Here is a 20,258-nt window from a genome sequence, read left to right as displayed (position 1 = left end):
ATCTGAAAACAGGCCATCATCAACATAGCCAAAGCTATGACACGTTACTGCCTATAAATCTGGGCAACCAAAGGTGCGTGGATTGCCTGGATCTGAGGAATGAACAGATACAGGCCTCGGAATGTAAAACTAACCTCTGCGGGATCCACAGACTGGTACGGGAGGTGACCCACCTCCGGAAGCTGGAACACTGGGGCGGGCGAGAGACACTGTCCACTGTGTTTGTGTGCTCGGTTTCAAAGCAGTATTTCCGTGTCTCCTCTCTCCAAAATAAGTAGGTTTTCCTGCCGCAGGAGAGCACTGATGTTCTGCTGAATCTCCAAGTGGGAATTTGAGGGAAAATGTGCATTTCGATGACAGATTTTGATCAAAAAGCGGAGAAAACGTCAGCGAGCTGCTGAGGGAGGGCGAGCGGTGCGGCAATGGAACGGGTTTAACTCGCAAAAAGTCCTTTTAATTCGGGTGAAACTTTGCTCGCGGCAAGTGTTCCGATCATGGAGACAGGACGGGCCTCTTCTGGGGCTTTGGAATGTCCGATTGTCATCGGGATTGAAGAGTTTAGGAGGCAAGAGAAACACAGAACAGCCACACAGGCAGGGAGCTGAGAGCAGGCGGTCTCCGCCCACGTCCGCTCCAGGCCTTTAAATTGCGCTGTGTCGCCGCCTCTTGCTTCATTTCAGATCTAGCTCTGACAGTAAAGAGAGAGAGAGAGAGATATTTTCGGACAGTATGGATACCGCAGTCAGCGAAACGGCTCCGCCTGCCGCTCCTGCCGCTCAAGTCAAGGCCGCCAAAAAGAAGAAGACAGCATCCCGGTCTAAGGCAACCGGACCCACGCTGGCCGAGGTGATCTGCCAGGTTGTGGCGGCTAACCGCGATAGCAAGGGGATGTCCGCGCCCGCCATAAAGAAGGTTCTGGGCAGCAAAGGCTTCGATGGGAAGAAGTTCGGCCGTCGGATCAATGTATTGATCAGGAGGCACGTGGATAAAGGCACCCTGGTGCAGACCAAGGGTAAAGGGGCTTCGGGCTCCTTTAAACTGCCGAAGGAGAAAGCTGGGGGAAAAGTGACCAAGGCGGGAAAGAAGCCAATAGCCAAAAAACCGGCAGTTAAGAAGCCGGCAGCTGCCAAGAAACCGGCCAGGAATTCTCCCGCCAAGAAACCGGCCAGGAATTCTCCCGCCAAGAAACTGGTCGGGAAGTCTCCCGCCAAGAAATTGAAGGGCTCAGCTGGCCCCAAAAAAGCCGGTCAGAAAAAGGCTCCTGCCAAGAAGGCTCGGAGCCTCAAGAAGACGAAAGCTGTCGTGGTGAAATCGGGGGCGGGGAAAGCGAAAGGGCCTCGCCAGCTGAAAACTCCCAAGGCAAAGAAAGCATTCAAGAAATCCCAGAAGAAGTAAATCAAAGGCGCACCTTGAAAACATCCGAACCCAAAGGCTCTTCTCAGAGCCACCCACCTTTCTCTTTAAAAAAAGAGCTGAGACCGCAACTAAATGTCGCGTCCCGGTTATAATCTCATAGAAACCTATTGGGGTAAACACTCGCTATACCCGCGTTGTTTTTCATATAATGAAGTGGTCCCTGTCGGACTCGGGCCCCTTCTGCCAAATACAAAATGGCTCTTTTCAGGACAACCCTTAGTGAGGGGGCAGGGTCTGGATAGCGGTTCGATGTTAGTGTTCGGTTGTTTTAGTACACAATTGTACTGAGTCCTGAGCAGAGAGCGCCGGTGGTTGAATTGAGTGCAGTGTGCATGTACAGAGTATTGAAGTAGAAGGGATGACCTAATGGACGGTTTGACGATATCAAAGGCCATTGATACATTGGATAGAGAAACAATTTCCTCTGCTTTTGGAGTCCAGCAATCCATTTACGACCCGGTTGATGACGTGAGAGGGGGTGCTCGGGTTTTCTGTTGGGAGGATGTATGAGATGGGCAGAATGGCCTTTTTTTAATTTTACATTGTGAAAAGCACCCAATTTAGAGGTTTTTTTTGCCAGATCCGTTAGGTTGGCACAGAAATCGGCGGGCTTTTTTGAAAATGAAGCGCCATCCCAGCTCAGCCAATCGTGGTTTCCACCCTTTCGTTCAACCGTCAGTGATTGGCTGGCACCCAGTCCCCCAACCAATCGCTGCTTGGGGCGGTCCCTGACGCAGTTCAAAACGGCGAACCCAACAGCTGCGTTCGCATTCAGAGTTCCTGCGGCACGGATTCGTTCCGAAGATGGCCAGAACCAAGCAGACAGCGCGCAAATCGACCGGAGGGAAAGCTCCCCGCAAGCAGTTGGCCACCAAAGCGGCCCGCAAGAGCGCTCCAGCCACGGGCGGAGTGAAGAAGCCTCACCGTTACAGACCCGGCACTGTGGCTCTGAGGGAGATCCGCCGCTACCAGAAATCCACCGAGCTGCTCATCCGCAAACTGCCCTTCCAGCGCCTGGTGCGGGAGATCGCACAGGACTTCAAGACAGACCTGCGCTTCCAGAGCTCTGCCGTCATGGCCCTGCAGGAGGCCAGCGAGGCTTACCTGGTGGGGCTCTTTGAGGACACCAACCTGTGCGCCATCCACGCCAAGCGAGTCACCATCATGCCCAAAGACATCCAGCTGGCACGCCGCATCCGCGGGGAACGAGCCTAAACTGACCCTGCCCTGAACTGAGTTCGGCATCAAATACCACAACGGCTCTTTTAAGAGCCACCAAAACATCCAGGGAAAGAACTGTAAGTTGCCCCATACATTGCAGATCCTGTTTTTAGTATAGTTGAGGATTGGGGTCTGTATTCTCCAGCGTTTCAAAGAATGAGAGGCGATCTCATTGAAACTTCCAAAATTCTTACATGGCTGCACAGTGTAGATGCGGTAAGGATGTTTCCCCTGGCTGTGGAATCTGGAACCGGGAGACAGTCTCAGAATAAGCGGTAGGCCATTTAAGGCTTCGATGAGGAGGGATTTCTTCACTCAGGGTGGTGAATCTTTGGAATTCCCTACGCTAGAGGGCTGGGGAAGCTCAATCATTGAGCAAGTTCAAGACAGAAATCGGTAGATATCTGGATACTAGTGACATCTCGAGATATGGCAATAGCACAGGGAAGTGGCGTTGAGATATGATCAGCCATGATCTAATGGAATGGCGGAGCAGGCTCGGCGGGCTTAATGGTCTACTGCTGCTCCAATATTACTCGTGGTGGCAGCAGGATTTGATCTCGGTTTGAATTTAAGTGAACTCCCACCTTGATTCATAGCGGGTGGGGTACTGGGACTTCTACTAAATTCATCGTAGTGCACTTACCATCATATATTCTCGAAACAAAGAGCTGACAGGAGTCTTGCCATCAAAAATAGCTCTTAATGAGCAACGAAATTAGGAGCAGGAGTAGGCCACTGCCTGAGTGTGAACTATTTTTATTTTTGCAGGATGATGGGGAAAAAGGCAGAAGAGTGGCATTAGCTGAGTAGCTCTTAGACAGCCAGCATGAACAGATAAGTCAAATGGCCGCCTCCTGTGCAGTAACCATTCTATGAGCACAGGCGTGGGTTTTGTACTGTACCTTTCAGTTTCTGGAATCAGAAAGCAGGTTTTATACTGTACCTGTCAGTGTCTGATAAAGGAGGGTCTCTTTCTTTTGTCTTCACCAGCAGGACAAGGTGACCAAGAGGTTAAGGTAATAGATTGATGATCCCTAATCTGCATGCATGGGTTCGACTCCCATCCCCCTCTCAATTGTATATTTGGGGGAGATGGTGGTGTTGTGGTAAAGTCACTGAATTAATAATCTAGAGGCCCAGGCTGGTGGTGGAATTTAAATTGAAGTAATTGATAATCTAGAATTGAAAGCCAGTCTCAGTCATAGTGTCATGAAGGCATCATTGATTGTTGCAAAACAACATCTGGTTTGCTAATGTCCTTTAGGGAAGGAAATTTGCTGTCCTTATCTGGTCTGGCCTACATCTGGCTCCAGACCCACAGCAGTGTGGTTGACCCTTAACTGCCCTCGGAAATGGCCATGCAGGTCAAGCAGTTGGCAACAAATGCTGGCGTTGCCAGTGATGCCCACATCCCATGAAAGAATAAAAAAACATCATGGCCTGTGGTTGTGTGTTTCAGCCTGTATCTGTCAGTCTCCAGTATGGGAAGGTGGCCCTCAGTCTCTGGTAGGGACTGTGGGTTTTATATTGCGTTTTTGTCAGTATAGGGCCCTTTTTCTTTGTATCTGTCTATTTCTCTCATGTGAGTGTGGCATTTAATCTGAACCTACTTATTTCTGGATTATGATTGTATGTTTTATGCAGTATTTGCCACTCTCTGGTCAGTGAGCATCAGGTTTACTCTGTTCCTGTCAGACTCTTGGTATGTGATTGTGAATGTTACTCTGTAACTAATTTCCAGATACTGTGTCTCTTTATGTTGTGCCTGTCGGTCTCTGGATATAGGAGTGTGGGTTTTATTCCATACCTTTCAAATTCTGGTGACTGGGTTTTCCTCTCTACCTGTCTCTATTGTCGAGAGTGTGCTTTTTTAGGATAGCAGTCACTCTCTGGTTATAGGTAGATTTTGTTTTCTCAGTTTCTACTAGTTTTTCGTGAGTCATTTTCTCTCTGCCTCTTTCACTTTCTCATATGTGAATGTATGTATATTTTACTCTGCCTCTGGAATGTGATGGTGTATTTTACTCACTCCCTGTCAATTCCTGTTAAGAGTGTAGATTTTATATTGTACCTCATTCTCTGGTATGTGTTAGTGGATTTTATTCTAACACGCGGGGGGGGGGGGTGGGGAGGGGGTTGTGGTTGCTGTGTGTGTGGGATGGGGGGGTGGGGCAGTTCTGTGGCCCTTCAACACACCATGTCTGTGCCTGCCATCAAGCACCAACACCTGGCTCGTAGCTGTGTATGCTATACCATTTCAAGTGCTCATCTAAATACTACTTAAATTTTGTAAGGATTCCTGCCTCTACCTCCCCTTCAGGCAGTACATTCCAGTTTCCATCAACCCTCTGGGTGATCTTTTTTTCCTGAAATCTCCTATAAAACTCCTGCCCCTTACCTTCAATCTATGCCCCCTGGTTATTGACCCCTCTACTAAGGGAAAAAGTTTCTTCCTATCTAACCTGCCTCTCATAATTTTGTACACCTCAATGAGGTCCTCCCTCAGCCCTCTCTGCTCTAAGGAAAGCAACTGTAGCCTTTCCAGTTTTGTAGCTGAAATGCTCCAGCCCAGGCAACATCCTGGTGAATCTCCTCTGCACCCTCTCCAGTGCAATCACATCCTTCCTAGAGTGGTGCCCAGAACGGTACTCGGGTCCAAGTCCTTCCATTTTTTCCCCCACACCCAACTCGACTTGACCATCAGTTAACCTACCTTCCATTTTACACTGCTGTGTCCTAACTGGTGTTTTATACAGCTCCATCATAACCTCCCTTCTCTTATGTTCCATGCCTCAGCTTATAAAGGCAGGTATCCCATTTGCCTTCCTAACCACCTTATCTACCTGTGTTGCTGCCTTGAGTGATCTATGGACAAGTATGCCAAGGTCCCTCTGACTAAAGGCCTGCTCGGGTCAGCAAATGAGACCCGACCCGAGCCCAACAGAACCCCATCTGAGCCCGACCTGGTCCGAGTCCTTCCATTTTTCCCATGCCAACCTGATCTGACTCTACAATCAGTTAACCTACCTTCCATTTGTCACTTTGTTCCTTATCTCCACAAGCTTAAAATAATTAACAAAACCATCTTTAAAGTGCAAAATTAACATGAAAGTCACTTACCTGAGGTGGTGATAGTGTGTTTGATCTGGCCCAACCTGACCTGAGCCCGAATGCTGGACCCAGAAGTATGACCCAACCTGACCCAAACCCGACACATGTCATTGAGTCCCATTGGGTAGCAGGCCTTTGCCTGTGACCCTCTGTACTTCCTTGGGTCCTAACATCCATTGTATATACCCTTGCTTTATTAATTCTCCCGAAATGCATCACCTCACACTTCTCAGGATTAAATTCCATTTGCCACTGCTCCACCCATCTGACCAGCCCATCTATATTGTCCTGTAATCTAAGGCTTTCCTCCTCCAACACCACCAATTTCCGTGTCATCTGTGAACTTACTTATCATACCTCCTATCTTCACGTCTAAATCATTAATGAGCACTACAAACAGCAAGGGTCCCAGCACCGATCCCTGTGGTACACCACTTGTTACAGGCTTCCACTCGCAAAAACGACCCTTGACCATCACCCTCTGCCTCCTGCCACTAAGCCAATTTTCGATCCAATTTGCCAAATTGCCCTGGATCCTATGGGCTCTGACCTTCTTAACCAACTCTCATGTGGGACCTTATCAAAAGCCTTAATGAAGTCCGTGTAGACAACATCAACTGCTTTATCCTCATCTACAGATCTAGTCACCTGCTCGAAAAATTCAGTCAAGTTTGTTAGACACTATCTCCCCCTAACAAAGCATGTGTGTCTGTGTGTTGTATTTTTCAGTAGGTGAGTGCATGTTTTTAAGCTGTGTCCGTCTGGTTCTTGACCAAGTGCAGATTTTATTCAGCATCTGTCAGTCTGTGCTCCTTGAGAGTTGTTTTTTACACAGTGCTTTTTAGTGCCTAATATGTAATAGTGGATTTTAATTTGTAATTTCAGGTTTTTGGTTTGCAAGTGTGCATTTTAATCAGTATCTGTCAGCATCTGGAATGTGCATGTCACTATTTTTCACTGAATCTGTCAAGTTTTATTTAGAGATACAGCACTGAAACAAGCCCTTTGGCCCACTGAGTCTGTGCAGACCATCGACCACCCATTTATACTAATCCTACATTAATCCCATATTCCTACCAGATCCCCACCTTCCCTCAATTCCCCTACCACCTACCTATACTAAGGGCAATTTATAATGGCCATTTACCTATCAACTTGCAAGTCTTTGGCTGTGGAAGGAAACCAAAGCACCCGGCGAAAACCCACACAGTCACTGTGGGTACTTGCCGCCCATTTGATGTGTGCCTGGAGCTTTATTCTGTACTTCTCAATCTGTGGTAGGTGAGTATCAGATTTATTCTGTACCTGTCAGTTTCTGCTATATGATTTTGTTTTTCTTTCTCTGTCCCTGACAGTCTCAGGCATAGGAGTGTGATTTTTCTCTGTATCCCTCAGCTTCTGGTATGTAAGTGTGGGCTTTCTTTAACAGTCTCTGCTATGTGTATGTATATTCTACTCTGTCCTAATTCTCTAGTAAGAGCATGCAGGTTTTATGCAGCGCCTGTCATTTTTTTTTTTAGTAGCTGTATTAATCATACCACTCAGTTTTTGGCATACAAGTGTGGTTTTACTCAAACTGCCAAGTTCTGATGTTGGCTCTAGGTTATTCCGTGCATCTGTCAGTCTTTGCTATGTGTGTGTTCATTTTGTTTCTGTCAGTCTCTCATGTGAGAGTCTGGCTTTTAACCTATTCCTGTCAGTTTCTGGTTTGTGATTGGGTGATTTTATTCAGTACCTTTCAGTTTCTGAAAATTGAATGTGGGGTTTTCTCTCTATCTGTCAGTTTCCAATTTGAGTGTTTATTTTTCGGAATCTTTCAGTCTCTGAGAGTCTGGGTTTCACCTTTTTTTACTATCAGTCTCTAGTATTTGATTGTGGGTTTCAATCTGGAGCTGTTAATTTCAGGTTTGAGTGAGTGGATTTTGTTCCATTTGTGTCAATCTCTGCGATTGAAATGCTGGTTCATTCAGTACCGGTCTGTTTCATATTTTTATGTCTAATACTGCTCCTGTTGGTTTCAGGTATATAGATGTGAGCTTTACTCAGTACCTCTGTGTCTGTGCCCCTGGTAATTTCTGTTATGCGAGTGTATGTCTTACTCTGTATCGGGTAGTCTCTGCTATTGTATTTAGCACTCTCCCTGTCAGTCTATGCTATATGTATGTTGGATTTAATCTGTTCCCCTCAATTTCTTGTTTTTGACTGTGCAATTTTTTTTTCCAGTATCTGTCAATTTCTGGTATGTGATATTTTGACACTGTCCCTGTCAGTCTTGAAGTGAGTGTGGGTTTTAATCTGTGCCACTCATTCTCTGGTTGAGTGAGAAGTGTATTCGTATCAGTATCTAGTATGCATGAGTGTGTTTTATTAAATACCTGTATATCTCTGGTATGAGAGTAAGTTTTACTTATATCTGTTAGTTTCTGATGTGTGAGTGCCTATTATACTCAGTCTCTGCTATATGATTATGGTTAATTCTGCCAGTCTCCAACATGGAATTGTATTTTTTCTAATTCTGTTCAAGCATGGGAGCATGGATTTACTCTGCATCTGTCAGTTTCTGCGCTCTGTCCCTGTCAGACTCTTGTATGTGGTTTTTTTTCCACTTGTTCCTGTTAGTCCCTGATCCCCAGTTAGGAAGGCAAATGGTATGTTGGCATTCATTGCAAGAGGATTTGAGTACAGGAGCATGGATGTCTTACTGCAGTTATATATGGCCCTGGTGAGACTACATCTGGAGTACTGTGCGCACTTTTCACCTCATTACCTATCTGAGGAAGGATGTTCTTACCATGGAGGGAGTGCAAAGAAGATTTACTGGGCTGATTCCTGGGATGGCAGAATTGATGTATGAGGAAAGATTGGGTCGACTAGGCCTGTATTCACTCGAGTTTAGAAGAATGACAGTGGATCTCATAGAAACCTATAAAATTCTAACAGGACTGGACAGGCTAGATGCAGGGAGGATGTTCCCAATGGCTGGGGAATCCAGAACCAGGGGTCACAGTCTCAGGATATGGGGTATGCCATTTAGAACCGAGATGAGGAGAAATTTCTTCAGAGGGTGGTGAACCTGTAGAATTCTCTACCACAGAAGGCAGTGGAGGCCCAGTCATTAAATATATTCAAGAAGGAGCTAGATATATTTCTTAATGCCAAAGGGATCAAGAGATATGGGAAGAAAGTGGCAACAGGGTACTGAATTAGACCATCAGCCATGATCCCTATTTGAATGGCAGAGCAGGCACAAAGGGCCAAATGGCCTACCCCTGCTCCTATTTTCTATGTCTATGTTTCTATGTTAGCATGGGTTTGTAATGCACTGCTCAGACTTTGGTGTGCAATAGTGGATTTCACTCTGCACCTGTCAGTTTCTGGTATATGATGTTTTTTTCACTCTGTCCCCAACAATCTCAGTCTCATGTATAGGAGTTTGATTTTACACTGCACCTCTCAGCTTCTGGTATGTAAGTGTGGGTTTTACTCCGCATCCATCAGTCTCTGCTATGTGCATATATATTCTACTCCATCTTTGTTAGTCTGTGGTAAGAGAGTGCGGGTTTTTACTCGGTGTCTGTCATGTTTTTGGTAGGTGTGAGAGTGTTAATCAGTAACAGCCAGTTTTTGGCTTGCACGTGTGACTTTACTTTCAAACTGCCAACTCCTTGTGTGTGTGCTTGTGTTTATGCTCATGCATGTGTGGGTGTGTGACTGTTTTATTCTGCACCTGCTAGTTCTTGGTATGTGAGCGTGGGTTTTACTCTGTATTTGGCAGTCTGCTACATTACTGTGTTTTGCTCTATCCCTGTCTATCTATAATGTGCGAGTGTGGGTTTTAATCTGTTCCACTCTTTCTCTGGTTGGTGGGTGAGGAGTTTATTCAGTATCTCAGTTTCTAGTATGTGACAGTAAGTTTTAGTCTGTGCATGCCAGTCTGTCATTTGAATGTGTGTTTTCCTCTATACCTGTCAGTCTCTAGTATGAGTGTTTTATTCAACACCTGTAAGTTTCTACTATGAGAATAGGTTTTACTGTTATTTTCTAATGTGAGTGGATGTTTTACTTAGTATCTGTCAGTCTCTGATATATACTCCTGCTCCTATGTTCTATGTTTCTATATGATCCACTGTTTAAATCTCTGTTTCCTGCATTTTCTCTTGTTCCTGCAAGTTTCAGGTATGGGACAGTGGGTCTTATGCTTTACCTCTGATTCTGTTATGGGATGGTGTGTTTTTCTATGTGGTTTTTTTTCCAGATTCTGGGACTTTATTGTGGATTCCAATAGGTATCTGTCTGCCACCTTTATGCAGCTGTGTTCAGCATATATCTGGCAGTCTGAGTGTTGGTATTCCTTTGCCTCTTTCAGTTGCTGGTATGTGAGTGTGAGGTACTGAGTTGTACCTGTCAGTTTCTAGTATATAGGTGAGGCTTTTTTTCTGTACATGTCTCTGCTCTGCTGTGAGTTTGTGATTTACTCTGTACCTATGGTATGTACCTGTGTGCTTCGTTCATTTACTGCCTCTCTTCGAGACTGTACGTGCATGGAAGATTCATACTGTACCTATCTGTCTCTGATACTGCTTGTGAAAGTGGAATTCGGTGTGTGTCTGTTGGGCTCTGTTACTGTGTGTGAGTGTTGAATTCTCTCTGTTCAGTCTCTGGTGCTGTGTGTGCATGTGTAGTGAATCAATTTTATATTCATCACTGTCTGTTACTGTATGTGTTTAACTCTGCATCTGTCAGTCTCCTGTGCTGTGTGTAAGTGTGAAATGTATACTATATCTCCCAGTCCCTGGTACTTGAGTGATGAATCCTTTATGCATGTGTCAGTCTTTAGAACTGTCCTCAGATTGGGATTTGATTAGTATCAGTCAGTCCTTGGTGTTCTCCATGTGCTTAATTGACTCGATGCTGGTACGGAATGTGTGAGGAATTCATTTTTCAATCTTCAGTCTGCGTGATTGTGACAATGTGAGTTTTATTCATTCTGTATCTCAATTTATGGTGTTTGCTCTAAATATTTAGTTTAGTTTAGTTTAGAGATACAGCACTGAAACAGGCCCTTCGGCCCACTGAGTCTGTGCCGATCATCAACCACCCATTTATACTAATCCTACAATAATTCCATATTCCTACCACATCCCCACCTGTCCCTATGTTTCCCTACCACCTACCTATACTAGGGGCAATTTATAATGGCCAATTAACCTATCAACCAGCAAATCTTTGACATGTGGGAGGAAACCGGAGCACCCGGAGGAAACCAACGCAGACACAGGGAAAACTTGCAAACTCAACAGAGGCAATACCAAGAATTGAACCGGGGTCACTGGAGCTGTGAGGCTGTGGTGCTAACCATTGGTTATTGGCTAAATATTCGATTGATCGGGCACCAGTGTTGCTTTTATGTGTATGATAAATTTTGTTCAGTCTCTGGCACTGTGTGAGATTGTAAATTAATTCCACAGATGTAATTCACTGTCAATATGTGTTAATTCTTTCTGCATCTCTCTGCCCTCAAGAAGTTTCTGAATTAATCAAGGGATGGATTTCCAGGGATATGGTTAAATGAAATTGAGGTATATAACAATCATGATCTATCTTGAATGGCAGAACAGATTAGAGGGCTGAATGGCCTCCTCCTGTTCATTTCTATGTTGCTATGATACCCTGGTAGTTTGATGTCTGAACCTGTCTATTGAACAGATGACATCAATGATACAATAATGCACTGTAAGAACATTACTGTTCTTGGTCTACATAACTGTTCAATTCATTTCCCAATCCCCCTTCTGTACATTCATGCTGGTTTGAGATTGTCTGTTTCCGTCTCGAGCAATTTTGGTTCAGGCCATTACCTCGGTTTGTCTGGGGTGTGTTGGTTGATAAGTTTAATGGTCCATGCACAATCACCAGTGTGAATTGAGATTGTATTGGCGTGCATTTCTTCATAATGCATGAGTGAGGGAGTGGAAATGGAACTGAATGATCTGTTACAAAGGTGAAACCCCATCTGATTCTGCTGCTCTGTGTGATGGTAGGATTCACAATGTGATTCTGGAACTTCACATCACTGTGAGACTGACTGCTTCAGTTTCATGACAGTAGAAGTGAAGCCAGTTCTGTGTTTGTGTGTGCTTTTGAGAAATAATGCACCTACTTTTTGTCAGAAGGAGTTGGCTGCTGTGTCCTTTGCGTCCCGGGTGGAGGAATGATCACATTTCATTCTGGCCCCTTGAAGGACGTTGCTATGAGATTAGAAACAAAAATGTTACTCCTGAAGGACAGGTGCAGAGAATAGCAAAATAAGGTTATTAATCTTGTTTATAATTTGTGCTATTTTGGAGAGAAGCAGAGATACAAACTCTGTCAATATCTGACGCTACTGCAGCAATTCTGCACTCAAACTAGGTCTGTCAGACAGTTTTACCATACATTATCAGCATCCACTCACAAACATAAATGCTGCACTGCTCCACGTCTGAGGTGGAGCAGTAACTATGGAACATTCAATGTTCATGTCCCCCACTCCTAAGGTACTACCTGTAAAATTCATACTCACTACTTGTGATTTATAAGCACGGGTACTTGGGTTAGGCATCCATTGTGTTCTATTGGAACTGAGTTGAAGGCCTTTGTTTTTCACAGAATGCCATAGTGCCCAGCACCTTCTGTAGTGACAATGAGTATCTCAATCACTGGCCACACAGTTCTGGGGAATTGAGTGCTGGAGCAGGAGTGGAGGGACCTGGGTATATATGTGCATACATCATTACAGATGGCAGGACAATTTGAGAGAGTGGTTAATAAAGCATACAGTACCCTAGGCATTATTAATAGGGGTATGGAGTACAAAAGCAAGGAAGTTTTATGTTAAACTTGTATAAACACTGGTTTGCCCTCAAATGGAGTATAGTGCTGCACTTTTGGAAAGATGTGAAGACATTAGGGAGGGTGCAGAAAAGATTCACGAGAATGTTTCAAGGGATGAGGAACTTCAGTTACATGGATGGATTGCAGAAGTTGGGACTCTCTTCCTTCGAGAAGAGAAGGGCGAGAGGAGACTCGATAGAGATCTTCAAGGTTACAATATGTCTGGACAGAGATCGGGAAAAGCTGTTCCCATTGGCAGAAGGATCGAGAACAAGAGGGCACAGAGTTAAGGCAATTGGCAGCAGGTGACATACGGAAAATCTTTTTTTTCATGCAGCGATTGGTTCTGATCGAGAATACACTGCCAACTGAGTCATTTAGAGGGAATTAAACTGTAATCTGAAAAGAATGAGGGTGCAGAGCTACTGCGGGAGGGGGAGGGGGGTTGGTGGCTGGCACTAGGTGAATTGCTTCTTCGGAGAGCCAGCATAGCGAACAAGGGCCGAATGGCCTCCTTCTGTGCTATTACAATTCTGTGTAAATGAAGCAGAACAACTATTTTTTCCCCCTCAATGCATCCTTTAACACTTCCAACCTACTTCCTGACTGGCTCTGTTATCACGGTCTGCTGTCCAATCATAACACACACGGTGAGATTGAAAACAGAATTCACCACTGACTTGGGAAATGAAGGAAGAATGAGTTCTCCAGCAAGATGAGCTACTTTCTCAGTTACCTTACGCTGCACACACTGCCCAAGCACCGCCTCCCGCATTCCTGCTACACTCCGCCTTTCACAGTCTGACCCCCACTGTGTCTGACGTTGCTCCGTTTGAATTCCAATCTGTTTAATAACCATCTGCGGATGCAGTCCCAAGGCGAAACACTGCTGCAAAGATGCTGCTGTTTATTTCCCTCACTCAGGGCTTGACATCTATGCTCCCGAATGCGTTCAAAGATGCAGCACTCCAGAAATGGCACTGGGGGAGAGGAGGAGCGCACAGGCGCCGTTCCTGTCCGTTTCAGAGCTGTGTGTGAGGGGGGAGGGAGAAGTAGCCTGTGTTTAGCGCACGCTCAGTCTTATTGTCACGTTCAAGCCAGCCAAAATCAGCTCGTTTCACAAATCTCTTTGATCATCAATGGGCGACAATAAGAGGAGGCTGACAGGCTATTAATTAACTTGTAACTTCCTTTTCAATGTACGAGGCCCAGGCAATGGAGTGGGAGTTTTGAAAACAGACAGAACAAAAGAACACGTACATGCAAATGTTTTAGCTTAACAAAATAAGTGACAGCCATTCGCTGCATCATTCCTCCGGGCAATGCCTTCACCAATCAGAGCCAAGCTGTCTGGTTTCCATTTCAAACAAAGCTTGGCAGTTAACTGTCAATCCCCACAAACTGGTACATTCCACATGGCAACGTCTCTACCAATCAGAGTCAACTTGCCAACCAATCAGCACTCTTCTCACACAGTATTAATCTGTTGCTTTGCCTTACATTGGTATTCTTTCGATTTATACTGATGAATGCAAGATGAAAAACATCTCGGTTTTTAGCGATTAACAAGGTCGACACTACCAAACGATTATTTTAATAAACAAAATCTGGAATTGAAAGCTAGTCTCAGTCATGGCGCCATTAAACTGTCCATAAAAATTGTCCTAAAACCTCATCTGGTTCATTCCTGCCCTTTCGGGATGGAAATCTGCCGTGCTTACCTGGTCTAGCCGATATGTGACTCCAGACCCACTGCAATGTGGTTGACTCTTAACTGTCCTCTGAAATGACCGAGAAAGCCACTTAGTTGCGAAGTGACCAATAAATGCTGGACTTGCCAGCGACGCCCAAATCACATGAAATAATTTTAAGAAAAGGTGGTAATTGCAGTGTTTAAGGTCTAGGCAGCTGAGGGCACGGATGCCACTGCTCGGGCGATTAAAGTAGCAATATGGAAACATTGACGGAAGAGAAGGAGGCCATTCTGGACATTGTGTTCTTGCTGGCTGAGAAATTGCTATCAAGTCTAATCCCACTTTCCAGCTCTTAGTCCCTGGTGCTGTGGGAAATGGCATCTCAAGTGCAGAGCTATTTTTTTTAATGTGAGAAGGCTTTCTGCATCTACCACCCTTTCAGTCAATGTGCACCAGTCCCTCCCCATCCCAGGGAGAAACTATGCTCATCAACTCCCCCTCTAATCCTTCTACTAATTGCTTTTAATCTATGCCCCCTGGTGACTGATCTCCCTGCTAATGGAAATGAATCGTATTCGCGCTAGCGAGGCCGCTTATAATTTTATACACCTCAATTAAATTGCCCCTCAGATGATCCAATCTTTCCTCATGGCTAAAATTCTTCATTCCTGGCAAATCTCCTCTCCATACAAGGCTGCAGGCTAAGTGTTGGAAAATGGGATTGCAATAGTTAGGTGCTTGATAACCGGCACAGACACAATGGGTGGCAGGGCCTGTTTCTGTGCTGTGTAACTCAATGACTCTATGACTTAGTGCAATCACACCTTTACTGTAATGCGGTGACCAGAACTAAACTCAGTCCACTTGTAAATGGTTTATACAGTTCTAGCAGAACCTCCCTACTCTTAGACGCTGTGCCTCGATCAATAAAGGGAAGTATCCCATATGCTTTTGTAAGCAACTTCCCTCCCTGTCCTGTTTCCTTTGGGGATGTGTGGACATGCACTCCAAGTCCCCCTGTTCCTCTACACTTCACAGAACCCTTCCATTTATTATCTATTCCGTTGCCATGTTTGCTCTCCCCAAATGCATTATCTCACACTTCTCAGGATTGAATTCCGTTTGCCACTTCTCTGCCCACTTGACCAGTTCATTGGTGCCTTCCTGCAGTCTACAGCTTTCTTCCTCAGTGTCAACTATAGGGCCAATTTCAGCATCTTCTGCAAAATTCTTAATCATGTCCCCTACATTTAAGTGAAATATTTAGCAAGACCTGGATAATATCCAGGCTTGGGCTAAGTGGTAAGTAACATTCGCAACACACAAATGCCAGACATTGACCATCTCAAACTAGAAACAATCGAACCATCTCCGCTTGACATTCAAAGGCATTACCATTACTGAATCCTCCACTACCAACATCTTGGGGGTCACCATTGACCAGAAACTGAACTGGACCAGCCTCATAAATAGTGTGGCGACAAGAACAGGTTAGAGGCTGGGAATTCTGGGGCGTGTATCTCACCTCCTGTCTCTCCAAAGCCTGTCCATCATCTATAAGGCACATGTCAGGAGTGTGATGGGATATCCTCCACTTGCCTGGTTGGGTGAAGCTCCAACAACACACAAGAAGCTCGACACCATCCAGGACAAAGCAGCCCGCTTGATTGGCACCCCATCCACCACCTTCAACATTCACTCCATCCACCACCGACTCACAGTGGCAGCAGTGTGTACTATCTACAAGATGCACTGCAGCAACTCGCCAAAGCTCCTTCGACAGCATCTTCCAATACCGTGACCTCTACCATCTAGAAGGACAAGGGCAGCTGATGCACGGGAACACCACCACCTGCAAAGTCTCTGCAAGCCACACACCATCCTGACTTGCAACAATATCGCCAATTCTTCACTGTCACTGGGTCAAAATCCTGGAACCCCCCTTCCTGTAGGTGTACCTACATCTCAGATGGACTGCTGCGTTTCAAGAACGCAATTCACCTTCTGAAGGGCAATTAGGGTTGGGCAATAAATGCTGGCCTAACCAGTGATGCCCATATCCTCCGAATGAATAAAAAAAAGTAGTTATTGATATATATCAGATACAACAAGGGATCCAGTACTGATCCCTGCAGAACCCCACTGGAAACAATATTTCAGTCACAAAAATACTTGTCGAACTTTACCCTTTTCTTACTGCGACTGAGCCAATTTTGGATCCAACTTGCCACTTTCCCTTTGATCCAATAAGCCTTTAATTTTCTAACCAGTCTGCCATGTGCGACCATATCAAAAGCCTTAGGAACGTAGGAGCAGGAGTAGGCCACTCAGCCCATCGAACCTGCCCTGCCATTCATTACGCTCATGGCATTTATATGTTAGATTCGTTATCCCCTTAGTGGAAGGGTCAATAAACAGGGGGCATGGATTTAAGGTAAGGGGCAGGAGGTTTAGAGGAGATTTGTGCTGGGGTGGGGGGGGCGGGTGGTGGGGTGGGTGCAATCACTCAGATGGTGGTTGGAATCTGTAAAACACTTCCTGAAATGATGGTAGAGGCAGGAACCCTCACAATATTTGAGAAGTATTTCGATGAGCACTTGAAACGCAATAGCATACAAGGCTACGGCCAAGTGCTAGAAAATGGCGTTACAACAGTTAGGTTCTTGATGGCCGCCACCGACACGATGGGCCGAAGGGCCTGCTACTGTGCTGTATAGCTCTCTCAGTAAATTGCCCATTTGTTGCATCTTTTATTGCTTCATTTCCTAAAAAACTAAACCTAGAACTGCCGCTTCTCTTCCTGGGCTTGCTACGTAGCTGTATAAAAAGTTCTCCTGGACGTGGTTTAAGAATTCTGCGCCCTCTATACATTGCAAAACCATTTTATCTCGGCTAATATTAAGGGTACTTCAAATCTATTGCTATTGTTCCTGCACTTCTCTGAAATTTTCCAAAAATTTGCTTTTCTATCTATCACTGAAGCTTTGGTCATTTCTAACCTACTCAACTATAGTCCCACGATCGAATTGTCCCTTTTCGGTTCATCAGTTCAAAAAACATTGCTTCATTTAGCGATTCTTCCCATCATCTCAAACCTCCTCAGAGCTGAAATTGTTTCTTGAACTAATATTGCGACCTGCTCCCTTTCTACCCCCTCTCTTTCCGATCTGAAAACCTTTTAACCATTCGTTATTCCTACCCTTTAAGCCACGTTTGAGTAATAGCTGTACGATGATACTTCTAAATGTTCATCTGTGTACTTAGTTCATCTACATTATACACCAGACAACTTGCATTGAATTACATAGCACTAATCACTGAACAACTCCTTCGTTGTAGATTTTATAAGCCTTGTTTCCTCTGCCTTCCATACTTGCTTACTGATTTCATGCCTCCCCTTTCCAGCTCTGCCTTTCACACTTCTACATCTATGCTCTGGCTCTCATTCTGCTGCAGAGAAGATTAAAGTGATACAGCTTGGTTGGAAGAAAGAGAGGAAAGATCCACTAAATAGTACAATTTTAAAGATGGTCCAAAACAGAAATATAGAGACGTATGAATTGACCGGATATGTAGAGAAGGTCGTTAAAATGTATGCAATCCTTGACTTTATTATTCTAGATCTCGAGGTTTAAAAGAGAGCGAGTTATGCTAAACCCTTATAAATGATTGTCAGTCTTCAGCTGGAGAACTTCCTTTCAATTCTAAGCACCACACTTTAAGAAGAATGTCAATTTTTCGAGAGGGTTCAGAAGAGGTAAACAGGGTACCATGGATCAAGGACTTTCTGTCGGTGGAGGGAGTGGAGAAGCTGGGATTGTTGTCCTTAGCGCAACGAGGCTGAAGAGGAGCTACAATACGCGTATTCAAAATTACCAGGGATTTGGTCGAGCGTGGAAGGAGAAACAGTTTCCAGTGGCAATCGGAATCGGCAATCGGAGGACAGAGATTTAAGTTGACAAGCAAAAGAGACGACATAAGCTTTGTTTTATTTTTTAACTGTGGACTGCATTCCCTGAAAGGATATGAAAGCAGTTTAAGACCCGAGTGGACAATATAAGACCAGGGAGGTTATGATGCAACTGTATAAAATGCTATTTAGGCCACAGCTGGAGTACTGTGTACAGTTCTGGGCACCACACTATTGGAAGGATGTGATTGCACTGGAGAGGGTGCAGAGGAGAATCACCAGGATGTCGCCTGGGCTGGAGCAACTCAGCTATGAAGAGAGACTGAAAAAGCTCGGGTTGTTTTCCTTAGTGCAGAAAAGGCTGAGGGGAGAAATGATTGAGGTATACAAAATTATGATGGGCATTGATAGGTTAGAAATTGTTTCCCTTAGTGGAGGGGTCAATAAACAGGGGGCATAGATTTAAGGTAAGGATTTAGAGGGGATTTGTTTGGGGGTGGGGGGGGTGGGGTGTGGAAACCACGCAGAGGGTAGTTGGAATCTGGAATGCACTGGCTGAAGAGGTGGTAGAGGCAGGAAGCCTCACAACATTGAAGAAGTATTTAGATGAGCACTTGTAAACGCCATAGCATAGAAGGCTACGGGCCAACTGCTGGAAAATGACGATAGAACAGTTAGGTGCTTGATGGCCGGCACAGACACGATGGGCCGAAGGGTCTGTTACTGTGCTGTGTCGCTCTATCAGAAACGTTCCCATTTGTGACATCTTCCATTGCTCAGACACTTGAACTAGGAGCAGAACTCGGCCAATCGGCCCCGCTCCGCCATTCAATAAGTTGATGGCTGGACTGCTGTCTCTACATTGCCACCGCGCCCCGATACAATTCCTCTTTCACCCACCAACCACTGATCGATTGTGAATTATGGATTTCAACCCGTTTCCCCATCGTCTTGGCTTTTGATTTGTTCATTCAGTGACGCTGCCGCTGCAGCAACCGCTTTTGTTTAAATAAAGGCAGCGGCCGGATTTGTACACACGCCTCTACCGAGACTGGAGCCTAAATCCAGCGCCTTAGACAACTCGGTCACGCTACCACCCGTTGGGTGCTAAAGTTGCTATAAGGCATTCATCGGAGTTTTCCATTCGGAGTCACAGTTGTCACGTCCAGAGACTCCCTCGCCCAAATGCACTTTTTTCCATTGTTGAATTTCGCAATGTATTGTCATACCAATTGGCAATTGATACACGTTTGATTCTGCCGTGATATAGAAACAGATATACATAACATGAGGAACTGATTCGCTTTTTATTATTGAGACTTGGGCTGTTTGAGTTACAGCTGCAGCACACCCACACACTGTCCATCACACAGTAACTAGAGACCATAGGTCAGTCCAATCTAGCTAATGCAAATAACGAAGTAAAGCCATTTTTTTCAAGAATAATTTTTCAATTATTAAGATATGAAATATATTAAATAATATGCAACTGTTTCCTATCAAAATGTGTATGAGGATTAAACTGAATGCTAATTTAGCTGAATGAATTGTTAGAATCGCAGTAAAACGTCTTACATAATGAACTGCATATTTGGAAAACAGCAAAATCTCTTGTCTTGCAGCTCAGATGCAAAAATAGACAGAATTGCATGCGAGAGGAAGTAAATGCATCTAATATTGGAGACAAGTATGAAAATAAAGATCAGCCTTAACAAGCGGAGCAAACGCCTCTCAAATGCCTCAGCAACGTCTTATATGAGGAAAGGGTGTAGTGTAGTGGTGATTGTATTCGACTCCCAGCACGGCAAATCAGAAATTTTGTGTTCAATTAATAAATGTGGAATTAAAGGCTTAATTATGATGTTGAAACCAATGTTGATTGTACTTTTAAAAAAAACAACTAGTTCATTGATCTCGTTGAGAGATGTAAATCTGCCTCTGTGTGACTCCAAACCCACAGCAATGCTGTGCCAACTTAAAATGTCCTCTGAAATAACCACACAGTGCAAGGGCAAATTAGAGATAATCAA

At 44.8% G+C, this 20,258-nt stretch overlaps 1 protein-coding gene across 1 annotated transcript; it reads left to right on the top strand.

The window, feature by feature from the left end:
- Positions 1–690: 690 nt before the first annotated feature.
- On the top strand, positions 691–20,002 carry LOC137356498 (histone H1-like). Its single transcript, XM_068022386.1, has 2 exons — positions 691–1,391; positions 19,851–20,002. Exons 1-2 carry the CDS (start codon positions 730–732, stop codon positions 19,891–19,893), a joined length of 705 nt encoding a protein of 234 aa, XP_067878487.1. The 5' UTR covers positions 691–729; the 3' UTR covers positions 19,894–20,002.
- Positions 20,003–20,258: the final 256 nt, after the last annotated feature.

Source organism: Heterodontus francisci, chromosome 45 (genome assembly GCF_036365525.1).
Source record: "Heterodontus francisci isolate sHetFra1 chromosome 45, sHetFra1.hap1, whole genome shotgun sequence".
NCBI classification, from domain to species: Eukaryota; Metazoa; Chordata; class Chondrichthyes; order Heterodontiformes; family Heterodontidae; genus Heterodontus; species Heterodontus francisci.
The sequence above is the reverse complement of the archived record's forward strand: the minus strand, read 5'-3'. Positions and strand labels throughout refer to the sequence as shown.

What these genes read in the sequence shown, in the direction of transcription:
- LOC137356498 (XM_068022386.1), top strand. Translation starts at nt 730, where the DNA reads ATGGATACCGCAGTCAGCGAAACGGCTCCGCCTGCCGCTCCTGCCGCT. An exon ending in TTCAAGAAATCCCAGAAGAA is followed by an intron (nt 1,392 to 19,850) that starts GTAAATCAAAGG and finishes CTTGTCTTGCAG; the next exon opens with CTCAGATGCAAAAATAGACA.